Here is a 15,597-nt window from a genome sequence, read left to right as displayed (position 1 = left end):
ATGAAGCAATAATGAAAAAAATAGCTTCGAGCACAGCACTGCGTGGCAGCGCATATTTATTTCTACAGAAGCAACAGGAATGATGCAAACAGACGTAAATGTTGAAGGTTCGTGTACAGTATGTCTAAATGCAAAGAGATATAAATTTTAGACTATTATATGGAAGACGATCTCAACCCTATTGAGAGCACAATCATGTCCGTTTGCGGCGATTATGTCAGTTGCTAATTCTCCGATCTCCTTGCGGGGCTGTAGCGCCTTTAAGGACAGAATATTAATGTTACAATCTTATAGTTACTTGTTTAAGTTGCACTGCAAACAGCTAACAACATGTAATGAAAGAGGCTTAAATAAATCACGAACAGATAAAATATTACCGCAGAACATATAACTAAATGCGCAAAATTTCAGTATGCTCTATGAAGGAAATTTTGGTAACAATAAAAATTCAAGATTAGTTATTTAAAGATTACCAATCATTTCAAACTAAATATTGCAAATTAATTCCCAAGTCAGCTCGTACTCCACTCCAGTACAAAAAACAGCCCCGCAAGAATGTGACAGTTTACAATAAAAACGCCAATTGAGTGATACAAACTGAAGTGCCGCAATATAATATTCTTTATTAAGGATAGTTTACAATTCATTTGTAAACGTATGACCATCTGAACAAAATAACATCCGTTCCGTGCATGAGGTCTAGTGCTGTGCGGACTCACAAAAGTGCAACACATACTCGAGCTTTAAGAATAACCAACACAGTGGCTGATACAGACAAAAAAAATGTGTGTTTGTGAAGCGAGCAAGTAGTTCGCTTCAATAAACCTGATTAGTGTAAGCCGGAGCATGAACTGATGGCGAAATGCACGAGACACACGAACCAGCAAATAAATAATTGAACAAGAAGCATTGCTTACCTAGGTCACATTTATTGCTGTCTTCGGCATTAGTTACAGCAGTCACAACATAAGCGATACTGACCACTCTCACGTAATCGAATAACTTTTACCACTGCCCATCGGCAATGCGGCTCCTTGCAGCGGCCACGCAACGCGACAAACATGTCGCTGCTCCACGGCGGCATGGCTTCTTTTCAACGGCTCGCGCCACTTTAGTAGTTTTTTCGTAACTGTACCACGCGTCACGAGAGACTCAGACACACAACACACTTGGTAAGCGCACGTCACCAAATCGGAGAGCATTGAAACGTGGTTAAAGCGATGAAACAAAGCGCGACATGATCGTTACGAAAAGACCGCATCGGCGATACTCTTCCCGGCATGCTTCTTGAGAGCTGCACGAAGCAGAGGAGATATGACTGCGCTCATGTTTGGCTGAAGCTGAAGCGCTTTTGATTATGGCATCCATTTATAAAGCGCAACTAAATGTAATAATCAAGCTAGAGTTCCGTCAAAGTGTCACATAACCATATATCAATATTCTAATACTCTATAGTTTAAAGATGTTGCTGTACGTTTGTACTTGTATATATCCTGTTTGCTCCTTTGGCCGCTCACCATTGTGGCCTCATACCGTGAGGGCCCGTTCATCTCTCTACGAGGCCTTACTGGAGTGGCTGTCGCCCGCGGTAATGTGAATCTAGCGGCGTATTTTGTGCATGTTTTGCAAATAAACTCTGAAAGCATAACTGACGCAGAAAGAGAACGTCTGTAAGGTCGACCTGAGCCCTCCCAGCCTTTCGTGATGTTGTGATCAATGGTTTTGCTCCGTGACCACGTTCGGTGTGGCCAGTTTACTTTCAATGTTTATTCACGTTGTTGACTGGAAGGCAAGCAGCTTAAATGTTTATTGTCGATGTAGCAGTAAACCTGTGCTGTCTAAAGTTTTCTTGGTTGCAGAAGCAATGCACAGCGCAATGATGGTGCAGAATTAGGTTGTCGCTGGTATCAAGACAATGCGCTGCCACCGAGGGAAGAAAGAAAAAGGTGAAGGGCAAGGCAGGGCCGATGGTGATTGTGTCATCATGGCATAATCTGAGACCGCGGTCTTTACGCCCCAAGCGCTTCTTTTCTCGCGTGGGCTCCGCTTTCAGAAAGGGAAAGTTCTTAAAGTGCAGTGTCATTTGTTGCTGCATCATAAATATAAATATGTGTTTAAATATGCTCTATATACAATTTCTGTTCAAGAGTAGGTGTAAGGAAAGAAATGTACACATAGACAAACACACCCCCCATACACACACAATACGCACGCACAGATGCGCTCGCACACACACACTATCTCTCCCTCACACACACTATCCCTCCTTCGCATGCACACACGCACACACACACACACACACACGCACGCACACACACACACACACACACACACACACACACACACGCACACGCGTACATTCACCCTCACACACACACACACACACACTAGCTCTGTCTTTCGCGCGTACACTATACAAACAATGCGCACGCACCGACATCCACGTGCACACAAACATGCTCACACTTTTCGCACGCATGTATGCTGAAATACGAACTGCACAGGTTCGCAAACGTACACATTCACACGCGCTAGCCCATGCACTGCGAGCACGTAAGCGCACGCACACATGAACTAACGCGCGCGTACTCGCGCACACACACGCAAATGCACGCATGCACACCAGCCGCGAATGCTCCAACATGCATACACGCACTCGCGCGCATGCAAATGCAAAGATGAAGCACACGCACGCGGATACATGCACGCGCTCACACGCGCAAACAGCCATACACACGCCCGTTCAAAACGTGCACGTACATAACTACTCTCTCTCCGCCCCGGTTGCCTCTCAAAAACATTCGCGTGCAAACACACTGCACAACACTTGCTCTAAAATTACCGTTCCAACGCCAGCTGTAATAAATCGCGCCACGGTTGAGCCTTGGCACATCTTCAAATCAATATGCCCTCTGCAAGGAGGTTGCAATATGATTTGCTTCTGTCGTGTGACTTCACCGCTCATCTTTGACCAAAACACTGCTTTAACGCACGAGCAATGTTCTAAGTGCCATAAATGCATATGTTGTTAGAAGGGACTACACTCCCTTTGTAGGCACGTTGTGGGTACCAGCCCATAATTTAAGGCGACACCTGCAACAACGGCACGTACTATTCGCCACATGCGCAATGACCCAAGTTTGTCCGATGGTTGGTCTCGAACACTGTTCCCTTAGCATAACAGTCCGACGCGCTAGCCGTTCGACCATGGTCTACTCAGTGATCCTGGTAGGCGGGAAAACGGATTGATACAAACAAATACACATGTATAGATAGATAGATAGCTAGCCTCCAAAGTGTGCATGAACTACGAATGCTAGCGCATTATTAGCGCGAAATCCAAAGAGCACTTAAACGGCCACAGCCCGGTGCCATTCAGCAAATGGCGACACCAAGCTTTCTCAGATGGTGAACTGTCGCTACTGATAGCCGCATGCACTATACAAAGAAAGAGTAGCCGCTTTTATTCTACTGAAGAGTAAGTGTGCGAAATGCTTCATGTTCCTAAACAAGAAACACTATGTCAATTTTGTGAGAGATATGAACGCCACGAAGCCCTGCAGTTGTAACGAAATGCACTTTAGGTACCAGTTGATTTCATATGTACACATGCAGTAGGTTGTGCAGGCTAGTGCAGGCTTAAAGAAGGCAAACAAGTAAGAAAATAATTTAGCAAGTTAAAAACACCGTAGAAGGAGATGCACTATAATGTATGCAAGGTGTTGTGTTCCCTTCTTACATTTGGGGGTTACATTGATTCATTAAAAAGGAAAACTTCGGAAATTCACTGCCATTGTGAAGCAGATATCATTCGACTATATCATGCGATACCATGCAGTATCAGTCGTAGATATCATGCGATATCAAGTCCTCTCAGGAAGTATCCAATGCCGTACCGCCACGTTTCTTGAATTATTTTTTTTAGATATCGCTCTGGTAATATTAGGCAAATACAGAATCATTTGAACGTATAGCTTTCGAGCACTAGTACGTTTCAAAGCACATATGCATGCGAAACAATACTATTTTGCATTCAGGTACACGTGTCCAATTTCGTACCAGCTGACCTCAATAGAATAGAGATAAAGTCTGCACAAATGCGTGGCAGATAGCGCGCGATTGCCTATGCCGCGTGAACTTGTGCACCTCTACTTTATCGAATACACACATCTAGATGCCGTTTATCACCATGTGTTTATTACCCATCTTGTTATTCTCAGTTTCCACATTATAGCGAACATATGTTTTTGTACAACGGAGTACCTAAACACTCCGTGTCATAAGCGTTTAGTTTGTAAACCGCCGCTACGGCACGATCACTTGAACAAAAGACGATAGAAACTGGAGAGCTACGTGCTAGGTGAGATAAAAAAAGAAAATGAAGGCCGCTTCCCCTCCACATTAAGAGCTTTGAGGGGCCTATGTTTAGTATTTCTTCTGCGTTATGCTCTTATGCAATTATGCCAAAATGACAATGATAAGGACGCTGCTGTTTTATTTGAGTGCCGCCACGTGAATGCTCAGAGGCTTTATGCGCTCCTGCATTTCCGACAGTGTTTCGTCAAAACTAACCTGATCTGCATTTTGAAATAGCCGAAATCAATGCGTATGGAATATGAAATCACCACATTTCAATTTTCAAGAGAAGGAGGCTGTCATGAGTAAGGAGGCTCCAACAAACGATACTCTGCGATGACGTCACTTTCAAGGTGATGATGTAACGGAGTGTTTTCGTGGAAAGATAAAGAAATGGGCGTAACTGTGACAGAGCAGCTGGTCAATGAACCATTGCAATGACAAGAAACTAGGCTTCGCGTCCGTTTGTTTCGAAACGTGCCTTATCGGATGATAGTAGAGTACATACATATTTTGTGACATAAAGCACACATGCTCTTTTTCTCTAGGGTTATTGTCTGGGAGCTATATATGAAGCACTGGAAATTCTCTTTGGTGCCAGTTTCAGCTTGTTTTCTCGAGACACTAAAGAAGTGTGAAGCCCCAAAAAATATTTGAGCAGACAACACTACAATTGATATTAAGTAACGTTCACTGTGAGCAAGACCTCATTCATCAAGAAATATTTAAAGGAACGCGGCAGCGTTTTATTTTAGGTAAAGATGACGAGTGTTTTACGCGTAGGTTTTGCTGCGGTTCTAGGGGAAGCTGGAAATGTTTGGTATATTTTAATGCAGTGGATGAAGCTAGGTTCCTGCTCTCAAAATTTCTGCATGTTAATTTTTTTCTGTTCTCGTCTAGGCGAAATGCATCTTCGATCTACTTGGTGTGCAATTCTTCTTCTGACCATTGGTGAGTCAGAATTTTGAGCTATAGTAACATAAAAGACTGCGCTATAGACTATAAACGCCTTGCTTTCAACGATGATAACATACAACACAATCTTTAAAAACAAATGCTACGCTAACAAAAAGTGCGGATGTGTTCAAATATCATCGAAATTATCAGTAATTGTTCAACCAATAAATCGTCTTCTCTGCACTGACGCAGGTGTTCACGGGCACACCACTGTTACAAACTTCACTGAGGCGAGTTACGACATGGGTGAAGAAGCGCAGAAAATTGGTCAAGTTATGAAGGAGTTCAGTAGAAGGATGATGGTCGTCCTTCGAAACCAGTCAAACGTTGACGATGAGGTGAGTCAGTGGTTTGAATTAGGGGCGTGGACGCCCGTAAGGCAAGCATGATTGAGTTGTGACCGATTTCTGGTTTTGACATGGGGCTTCGGCTGTGACTATGTGACATATGTTCTTGCGAACATTTTCTCCTTACCTGGTATTAGTACACCACTGTTTGGCTGTTTAGGGAGTTACTGGCTGTTAGTGTGTTCGTAGGCATTTCATTGGACAATCGTATAGAAGAAAGTCGCCTAACAAGCGTAGCCTGTGTATTACACTAGCGTAAACTTTCCTTATTCACTCACCCATTACTGCGGCTAGGAAGCTCGTTAACTGCAATAAAAAATAAGAACAAAATAAGACGGCGCCTTTTGTTGCTCACTACAAGAACCTAGGAATAGCAGTTAGTGGGGCAAATACACGTCAAAATAAGGAGTTCTACAGTTTGTACACAGCTCCTTGTAAGTGCGAAGTGTAGTATGAACAGCATAGAGTAACTTTTTCATCGTAGATTTTTTAGTCAGCTATCATAAAAATTCATGCACAGCGAAATGAAACTCGCTTGTAAAATAGTCGAATATTTTATCTGGCTGCTTTTTCTAGCCGTTGGGAGTCTCTGGCGCTTAGGACTTGCACACAGGAACATTTTCCTTCCAAATAGCGGCTTGTTATTGGCACTGGCAGCCGTTGTCATCTAAGTGGCAGGAAATGCTAGCGCTCGTCAGTTAAAAGGCACTTTTGCAAAGGAGGACCTTTGTGAATGTAGGACCAAATTGCGGTCACTTTGCAGGCGCATCCGATGGTACTTACATTGTCTCAGCTGGAATCAAACTAGCTGATTTAGCTTAGTATGCGAAGAAGTTGCAGAAATGCTAATGTTAAGCATTGTTATAGTTGCAATCAAACAATCGTTTCATCTACAATCCGAACGAACAACGTACAACCCTATGAGCATTGAAAACGAGAACTAAAGGCACTGCAATGAAGACAAGCACGATGACGACCACAATGACGACACGATTGCTCACAGGTCGCAGTCCTGCATTGTATAAATGGTAGCAAATACCACGATGAGCCAACTTTAAAATTACTGTGCACGAAACTTTATAAGCTACTTCAAGTACGATCATTACTTTAGAATGACTTAGCATCGATAATAGAATTTCATGGTCCAGAAACATCTAACCCTCCTACAGAAAAACAGATGCTCGTATGTCGCTAAATATGTTCTGTTCATTCGCAAGCCTGATGCTCAAGAAAGGCTGACTTCCACTGAGCCACTCATGCCCACTGCATAATCATGAACGCGCCAAGTGCCTTTCGCTAAAGCACTCAACATGACATAAAACTGAACACATAGGGTGTTCGTTATTTACTGAGGCTTGTTTCCGGCCAATCCTGATACGTACTTCCATTGCTAAAAATGATCTGAAAAGCACTGGTTGGCCGTTAAAAATACGGCATTGTCACAGTGCAGAGCAGCCGACACGCATTTAGTTTTACTTTTCTGCACTGACATTGATAGCCTTTGGGAAAAAAAAAAACGGTAATTGTGATTTAGGTTTCAATTTATATTTGCTCGCTTTATTAAGCGCTGCACCTCAACTTCTGTAACCGTGTTTACAGGAGCTGTGCTGCAAATATAAGGACATCATTTCCGAGGCCCTCGACGCTGTGAAAGACCTCGATCCCTTCGAACCTGGAAAGATGCAGCAGGCACGCGACGCCATAGAAGCCATCCTTCTAAGAAATCAAAACAGGACTGCCTTCGAGGACATGAACCTTTTCGGTGCTTTCATGAAGGTTGTCGGAGATGACATCACTGACATCGGCCAGGAGTTTATCGACCGAGGCATCCAACTGTGCGGAAACATTGTGATCGAAGATGGGCTGACAGACTTTGAGAAGAACAACTTTGAGTACTGCGCCAACGTTTTCAAGCTGAGCTCAATGCAAAACTGGAAAGAATAAAGTTCACCATAATGGATAAATTTTTCTAAAGTACAACAAGGGTGTTCCTCTGCTGAGCGAAAAAAAAAAATCACATTGAGCTTGATAGGTTCTTCGCGAATGCATGTTTTGGTCAAATATGTGATAGTAGTACAAAGGTATGTTCCGCTGCACAGCGAAAAACGTAAGATTCAGTCTTCTAGGTCCTTCGCGGCTACTTGTTTGATCAAGTACATAAGAACCAAACATATAGCATACCAAAAACTTCTTCCATTAATATTTTCTATTTTGTTTCTTCTAGAATATAGTGGTCGGCTAAACAAACCGCTTTCACCGTGTTGCCTAATATTTTTTACTAGCAGTTTGGTATTCGTAGTGCTCGAAAAGTTTTTTAGGGCTTGAATAGTGTGAAAAAGCTACATCTATCACACTTCAAGTTTCAAACTTGAAAAAGACTTGAAAAAGACAAACTTGAAAAAGTTGTCAATTGTCAAGATTTCACAGGCGGCAATGAATCATAGGTAAATATTTCGGAAACGTCTGCCTGGTTGGCCACAACTAATTTTAGGGGAAGGGGAAGACCAATCAAAATTTATTTTAAAAAGCCCGAAGTTTGGCAGCCCGATCGGCAACATTTTCAGGGGTCAGACGGCGTGAGGAGCAGCAGTGCTTATAAGCCTTCCTGGCGCTTTGTCAGGGGCGCAGATACTTTTCGTGCACCTAAAGCGTAAGCGGCGGGAAATGTTCCTGACGAACAATTGATCTTACCCGGCGCTTTCTGAATGTGCCAGGATTCAAAAAGCAGCCGGTGCCGGTGGTTGTTTCCTTTCTCCAAGACGGCAGCACCGTCGGAACCGATCCGGTGATGAAAAGCTGGTAGCGTTCTGCTAGAGCAATGTGTCCTCTGTTTAGGTAGTGAAGGCCATACTTGTACTGACGAATTCTTTCCGAGAAGTTTTAGAGTGCAGCTCTTAGATGCTCGTTCCTGTAGCGAGCGTTGAGGTCGGCGTCGGCGTAATGGACCGAATGAGCACATAGAAGAAGGAGAGAGCTAACGCTGACCACAGCTGCGGATGAAAGACGCGAGGATGAAAGCGGAGGAGGAGGGTATGGCAAAAGCGTGAGAATTAAAGCGTAGTACGGCTACGATGGCTACGAGATGGCACCCCAGTAGGACATGTCGTCTGGGAGGTCTGTTGGCGGCGCACGCTGTTACTCGTGTTACCGGTGCGCTGCCTTTTGCGGTCTCCAGTTTAGCGAAGCAGTCACGCCACACTTCGCTTGGTTTACAACATTCCGCGCGAGACAGATTGTCCACGCAAGCAAATATATCACAAAATGAAAATGCGGCAAGAGCTGAGCTCAAATTTCGCATTAGGAAGTACTCGTAATTGTTGGAAATATCTTTAGTCTCGCCATTGTATGATGAAGGAGATTCGGTGTATCTAAATTGATATACACAGCCAGAAACACCCCCTTTTGGACGAGGAAGGAGGCTGCCATAGAGAGGCTGCCATATGAAAAAGGCTTGTGAGCAACATCAACCCCTGCCCCATGCAGTACACGGGCTAATGTCTCGCTGGCGCCTTGGGCATTTGGTATCGAGAGACGGCGCCTTTACCTGGGTGGTGCGACGGTCACCATCTTCCTGTCGTTCTCGTACCATCAGTGGCGGGAGTGGGAATAAATTCCTGTATGTAATCGTTCATCCTGAATCTCGGATTAATGCGTTCTTTTCTTCCCCCATGGAGGTGTGGAGACGACCAAATTCGCGCAGCTTTCTTTTTGTGTCAAGTTTAGCTTCTATTTAATTCACAGGCAGTATGGTTTGCTATACAGGTATAATGAAGGAAATATCATGGGGCAGTTAGTCCAGGCTTTCAATCTGTGCAGAGTTCTCTAAATCTGAAGCAACCAAGGTGAAAAAAAGCTCACGCGCAAGAGAAATTTTGAGAAATATTGAAACTGAAGTACAAATAATTTATATTTATTGTTCCTTCAGTAAAATTTCAAGGCGAAAGCCTCATGTAGCATGTTTCGTGATGACCTTGGAAAAGACGCGGCGTCAAATAGAGTGGTACAAACAAAGACCCGTGACTTTCTTCGAGCGAGCGGCGGGTGGAGAGGGGAACGAGCGGTGCGCGCAGACAGACAAGCAGGTGTTGCGTCGCTGATGTCAAGTGGGGCAGCGGCGGTCGTGGCGGAAGTTCACTGCGAAGGGACAGAGACGGCGATGGTGGACGCTCGCCCGGGGCCTAGCGGATTCCGCGGTAGGCCCCGGATGCTCGCCAAGCTTGAAACAAGGTGCGGTGTGGGAAACGGCGGGAGCAAAGCGTTCGGCCGTGAGTGCTGCTTTCCCCGGCTGAGAGGACGCAACGTTGTTGTGTTCAGCTTGTGTTATACACTTGTAACACTTACTGGAGGCAAGCATCAAGCTTCTTTATGTAGTGTATACAGTGCTGGTTTGCGTCGTTGAGGGGGTCGACCTAAAGCGCTACACGTGTACTTCCCCCTGCGGCTTGTAATGTGTTGCAAGGAGCCTGACCCCTATGATCATATGACTTAATGCGTTACCAAGTGTGCAGCCGGCTTTGCTCTTCGCAAGTTACGGGAGTGTATCGTGCCGCTGAACTTTTCATCATTCAATGCATACGATATTTACGCAGTTAGCGCGAAGGCAATGGAGTGAACCCCTTGTTCTCTTCTACGGACGGTTGCTAATCTGATACAGCAGGATAAAGGTCACTCTGTATGAGTCAGTTTTGCAAGACACATTGGTATTAGAAACGATCATGGCTGCTTCAATATTGAAATATGTTTGTACGTAAGCGCGTTTTAGAACACCTGTATTTGTCAGCGTGCTGGGAAGCTTGTTATGAGCATTTGCACTTAAAAACTTGGGACCGAATTCACAAAGGTTATCGTACGTGGCTGCTGATTATGATTGGCTCATCGCCTTCCCTATATATATGTCCCACATTGATATCATCTGGCAGGAACGCCTTTAGCGTAAGAACATTTTTGTGAATACGCGCCCAGTTTCATTCGCAAATGGAAGATGCAGGTGCCCGAGACAAACTAGAAGCTACAGCTGCCAGCTTCTGATACAGGCAAAGGTCTTGTCACAAGCTACACGATTCCACATGCTTTGTGGAGTCCCTGACACCAGCAGTTCAAGAAAAAAAACACAGACTGTGTCTTGTTTTCCGCAACATTAAAAAGTGGCACTGTTTTTCAAAGCAGAACCGGAAGCATATAATGAAGGCACTTGAAAACTTTGCTGTCGTTTTCTTTTCGTCGTCGCCCCTAATATTGAATGCTGCGCAGCATAAAATCACAACTATGCGTGTTTGTGAAAGTGTTCTTCTTTTTTTCAATTTTTCTGTGCTGAAACGAACGATGAAAAAACACTTTGTTCCAAAAAAGTGCGGCTTTTTTGGTGGCCCTTGACATAGTGGGAAGAATGCGGCCATATTGTCTGCAAATAATGGTGCGGATCCCGCAAATAGTGTAGCTGCACAAGCCGCTGATCATAAGGAACGTAATTACGGGTGTGGCAATATTCGAAAATTTTGAAGAACGAATCGAAAATTTTCGCCTAATCTATACGGAATAGTCACTTCATAAATGCATATAATTTTAGAATACTTTTTCAACAATAAGTGCTCCCAAATCAACATAAAATGGGAGGAAAGGTATGGTAAGGTTTCACCCCCGTGGACATAGTATAGACGTAAAACGTGAGAACTTGTGTAGTGGACCAGGCTACGTATCTTAAGTAGCCATTATTAGAGGCTGTACAGCGATTATTCTAGCTCTCTGATGAGTCCTGTGCATGCAAAAAAACGATTTATTTCTTCTTACGCAACATTAGTGCTTTTATTAAACAACGTTTCATGCCGTACTACGTAATGACAGAAACTTGCGAACTTTAAGAATACCGGGTTGGGAACGTCATTTATATTCATTGTGACAACAGCTATTCATAAAACTACTCCAACAATATTTGGTATCCGATTCAATTTGCTTCTGGCACTATTCGATTACTATCCCTTTCTGTCTTATAAATTACTATTCGCAGAACCAGACGCACAAACCCGGATACAATATGAATTAGGGCTGACTACGGCGGCAGCACCAATATAACCTGGTTTCCCTGCTGTAGTTGTCATTTCATCGCTGTAATTTATTTCCTTTATGATATTGTGACGATTTTCTTCCTGTCATGTGATCGTAACCTTTACCTCGCTTTTATCGTGCTGATGCCATTGCGTTGTCAGTTGTAATCAAGCCGCCTTCTAGCCGTCGTCATCATTCTATCGCCGTCACGTAGTTATCGACTTCGAGTCGTCAACAGAAAGTCGACGTCGTGCCGCTGAAGTCGTTCGATTGCCGTCATTTTCTCGTAGTTTATGTCTCGCGCGAACGACAGCGAAATTCCAGCAATTTCGTGACCGGTTCAACGCTGTAATTCACAGGTGAAGTGGCGTCGTTGATAAGCTAAGGGCAGTGGAAGCGCACAAGTAGTTTAAAGCCAACGATGTGGCTGTCGATCGATATCCACCACCTCAGCTGAATGTAATTAGATTTAACCACAAAGCCGACAATCATCGGACGCCAGGCTAGCAGCTGCGAAGAGCAAAGCCTATCTGGCTATCTCAGCACGAGTCGTCGCTGTCGTCATCAATTTGTCACCGAAAACACGGGGCGCGCCTCCTTCATTACGCATCGATAAACATCTTCGATTGTTTTACACGATCTCAGTTAGCCATCAGCAATTTAGAAAATCCAGTACATTTAAATTAAACCAATAAATCTACAACTGAAGTCATAAATTAAGACGAGTCACGCGTTTCCTATGCAGTCTCCAGTTGTCAGGATATTGACAAATAATAAAAAAGGGGTGCTTAGGTCATCGGTAGGTCGCCGCAACATATTTTGTATAAGGGCACACATTTTCATATTGACATTTTGATTACGTCAAAGAAGGGGATCATGATGATGCATCATGAGATGCAGATATGCGGGGAAACGAGAATGGCTTGGAAAACGACAGCTTACATATATCCTTAAAAATAAACTGTATGTATAATTATTCCGTTATAGTACTACTAACCAAAAGGGCTAAAAAGTAGGCGATAACAGAGGAACAACAGCTCATATGCATGGTGCAAGCTAGCAGTGCAATGGAACATGATGAGCGTGGGCGTCACCAGTTGGAAAGTGATGGGTGAATATTATACTTTAGCTGAGATTACCAGTAAGAAAAATGGACTCGGCGTCACGGCCCCGTGAAAGTTGATGTCCAACGTAGCTGCTGAACATCACCACTACAACTGCTGATTGGTGTATGCAATGCTGTATTGCTCAGTTCCCTCTTCGCGCCATTATTCAGCAGTAAGAGAATGTGGAGGCGCGAACTTTCCCCGCGTTGAAATTCCACGGCTACACGACCAGCCACAGCACGCAGCCGCTGGTCGTATTGCTGTTTATTTTTACTTTGCCGCTCCTCATATTCACGTTACTGGGCGTTGCCAGTATACGTTGCCAACCCATAACGGTGCTGCAGCAACAATGAAGTGAGTTGCTAGGCTGCTTCTTCTATGTGTGAAAGGCTAGTGACGTCACGCTCCTCGTCGCAAGGTACCCTCGCCATGGCAGCTTGTGCAACCGTAACATTTACCAGGAGAGCCCTTATGGAAATGAACAATGAGTTTCTGTAGAGGACGTTATCTGTTCCTAGTGTGACATCAGACATTCATAAGAAATGCATCGTCTAATGTCTTTTGGCATCACAAGTACATCAGAGACTCAAATGACAATGCACCTTATGATTTCTGATGAGAAGACTATACAGCTTTCTTGTGTTATTGTTAATGTCAAAGTACATCACATATGAATGTGTACGATGCTAAGTCGTGAAAAATTATTTGTAACGCGATAGCAGTAAATGGCTCATGAGGCGGAAAATCCGGCATTGTCGGCGTGAGCACACGATGTACAAAGAGGTTACAGACTCTCAACCTTTCATGCGAGTCGAACCCACTACCGATGGTGGTAATTAAGGCTACGAACACACGACCTTTCGTGGGAGTCGAGCCCACGACCTTTGTTGTTAATGAAGGCAATGCTAGTTAAGATACAGTTATTTAAGATATAGTTAATTAATGCACTCGAACCCACGACCCTAAGTGGAAGTCGAACCCTTGATCTTTGGTGTTGATGAACAACAACAAGTGATACAGTGTGTATTTCTGTGGTTGGTTGCCAAGTTTTGTTAATTTTCTGCCCTTTCTAGCATGCAGGGTACAGGTGCACTCACTTGAAGACGACCCTCCACCTTGGTGATAAGCAGTGGTTGAAATGAAAGGAAACTATCGCATCTGTAACCAGAGGGATATTATTTTTTTTCCCTTTCATTTACCTCCTTCCACATTCAAGGAAGCATTTATGTGCCCAATAAATGTTTTTGCTAACTTTCTTTCGTTGAGTAATGTCAAACATGCAGCATATGTACGGGTCCTCGTACATGTTGTCAAAAGTGCTGAATCTTCGCTGGACACACATACATGCATAGAGGCTGCATATATCAAGCACCAAAGATAGTCACGCGCAGGTAACATCTTTAAATAAGGTCTGACTGACATTGGGACACGAGAAAATGTTACCACACGTGGTGCCCAATTTTGTTATAGCAGTGCTATGAGCACCAGCAGTGTAATGTATAAGGTCATTACAGATTCATTAGGAAGACAAACGGTGCAGCGGTGGCGTAGAGGTAGAACAGCCGCCTCCAGTGGAAGAGGTCCGTGGGTCGAATCCCGGTGCCGCGGAATTTTCCACCGGATTGAAAAAAAAAAAATCCGCGTGTTGATAAAATTGCATAAACAGGCCTGGAGTGTGTCCTGATCCCGGTGACCAGAACCGGCAACGCACTCCCTCCCCAGAGCAGGATTGGCCACCCTGGTGCAGTACTTGGCCACAACCTGCTATATGAACACAACAATCAAACCCCGGCCCTCAGTCCCCAGCAGCTGCGAAGCAACTGACCATGGCGGTGGTCAGACCTGCGACGCAGCAGAGGGTGCTAAAAATCCCTGGCTCCGGACAGGCCGCCATTGGGATATGAACCTGGCAACGTTTAACGCTAGAACGTTATCTAGTGAGACGAGTCTAGCAGTGCTATTGGAGGAATTAGAGGGCAGTAAATTGGATATAATAGGGCTCAGTGAAGTTAGGAGGCCAAAAGAAGCACAAACAGTGCTAAAAGCGGGCACGTCCTGTGCTACCGGGGCTTAGCGGAGAAACGAGAACTAGGAGTCGGATTCCTGATTAATAAGAATATAGCTGGTAACATACAGGAACTCTGTAGCATTAACGAGAGCGTGGCAGGTTTTGTTGTGAAACTTAATAAGAGGTACAAATTGACGGTCGTACAGGTCTACGCGCCTACATCCAGTCATGATGATCAGGAAGTCGAAAGCTTCCATGAAGACGTCGAATCGGCGATGGCTAAAGTCAAAACAAAATACACTGTACTAATGGTCGACTTCAATGCCAGGGTAGGCAAGATGCAAGTCAGCGGGGGAATATGGCATAAGTTAAAGGAATAGCAGGGTAGAGTTATTAGTAAAGTTTGCAGAACGGAATAATGGGCGGATAATGAATACTTCCTTCCGCAAGCGGGATAGCTGAAAGTGGACGTGAAAGAGCCCGAACGGCGAGACTAGAAATGAAATAGACCTCATACTCTACGCTAACCATGGCATCATACAAGATGTGGACGTGCTCAGGAGGGTGCACTGCAGTGACCATAGGATGGTAAGAACTCGAATTAGCCTAGACCTGAGGAGGGAACGGAAGCAACTTGTACATAAGAAGTCGATCAATGAATTAGCGGTAAGAGCGAAAATAGAGGAATTCCAGATCAACAGGTATTCGGCTTTAACTCAGGAAGAGGACCATAGTGTTGAAGCAATGAACGACAATCTTCTGGGCATCATTAAGCAGCGTT

The 15,597-nt window shown here is 44.3% G+C and overlaps 1 protein-coding gene and 1 long non-coding RNA gene across 3 annotated transcripts; both read left to right on the top strand.

Annotated features, from left to right (window-relative positions):
* The first annotated feature begins 840 nt into the window (after positions 1–840).
* Positions 841–7,646, top strand: LOC126540468 (uncharacterized). 2 transcript variants are annotated; one of them, XM_055076049.2, is made up of 4 exons: positions 841–1,946; positions 5,257–5,307; positions 5,506–5,651; positions 7,260–7,646. In XM_055076049.2, the coding sequence occupies exons 1-4, from the start codon at positions 1,916–1,918 to the stop codon at positions 7,602–7,604; spliced, it is 573 nt and encodes a 190-aa protein (XP_054932024.1). In that variant the 5' UTR covers positions 841–1,915; the 3' UTR covers positions 7,605–7,646. The 2 variants fall into 2 exon arrangements, with proteins under 2 accessions (XP_054932024.1, XP_054932025.1); XM_055076050.2 differs by lacking the exon at positions 841–1,946 and adding an exon at positions 4,948–5,111.
* A 1,973-nt stretch (positions 7,647–9,619) lies between these two features.
* Positions 9,620–14,063, top strand: LOC129387422 (uncharacterized). The gene is made up of 2 exons (XR_008614649.1): positions 9,620–9,887; positions 13,882–14,063. It is a non-coding gene; the product is annotated as an uncharacterized lncRNA (long non-coding RNA).
* Positions 14,064–15,597: the final 1,534 nt, after the last annotated feature.

The sequence above is a fragment of the Dermacentor andersoni genome, chromosome 2 (assembly GCF_023375885.2).
Source record: "Dermacentor andersoni chromosome 2, qqDerAnde1_hic_scaffold, whole genome shotgun sequence".
Taxonomy (NCBI): domain Eukaryota; kingdom Metazoa; phylum Arthropoda; class Arachnida; order Ixodida; family Ixodidae; genus Dermacentor; species Dermacentor andersoni.
The sequence above is the reverse complement of the archived record's forward strand: the minus strand, read 5'-3'. Positions and strand labels throughout refer to the sequence as shown.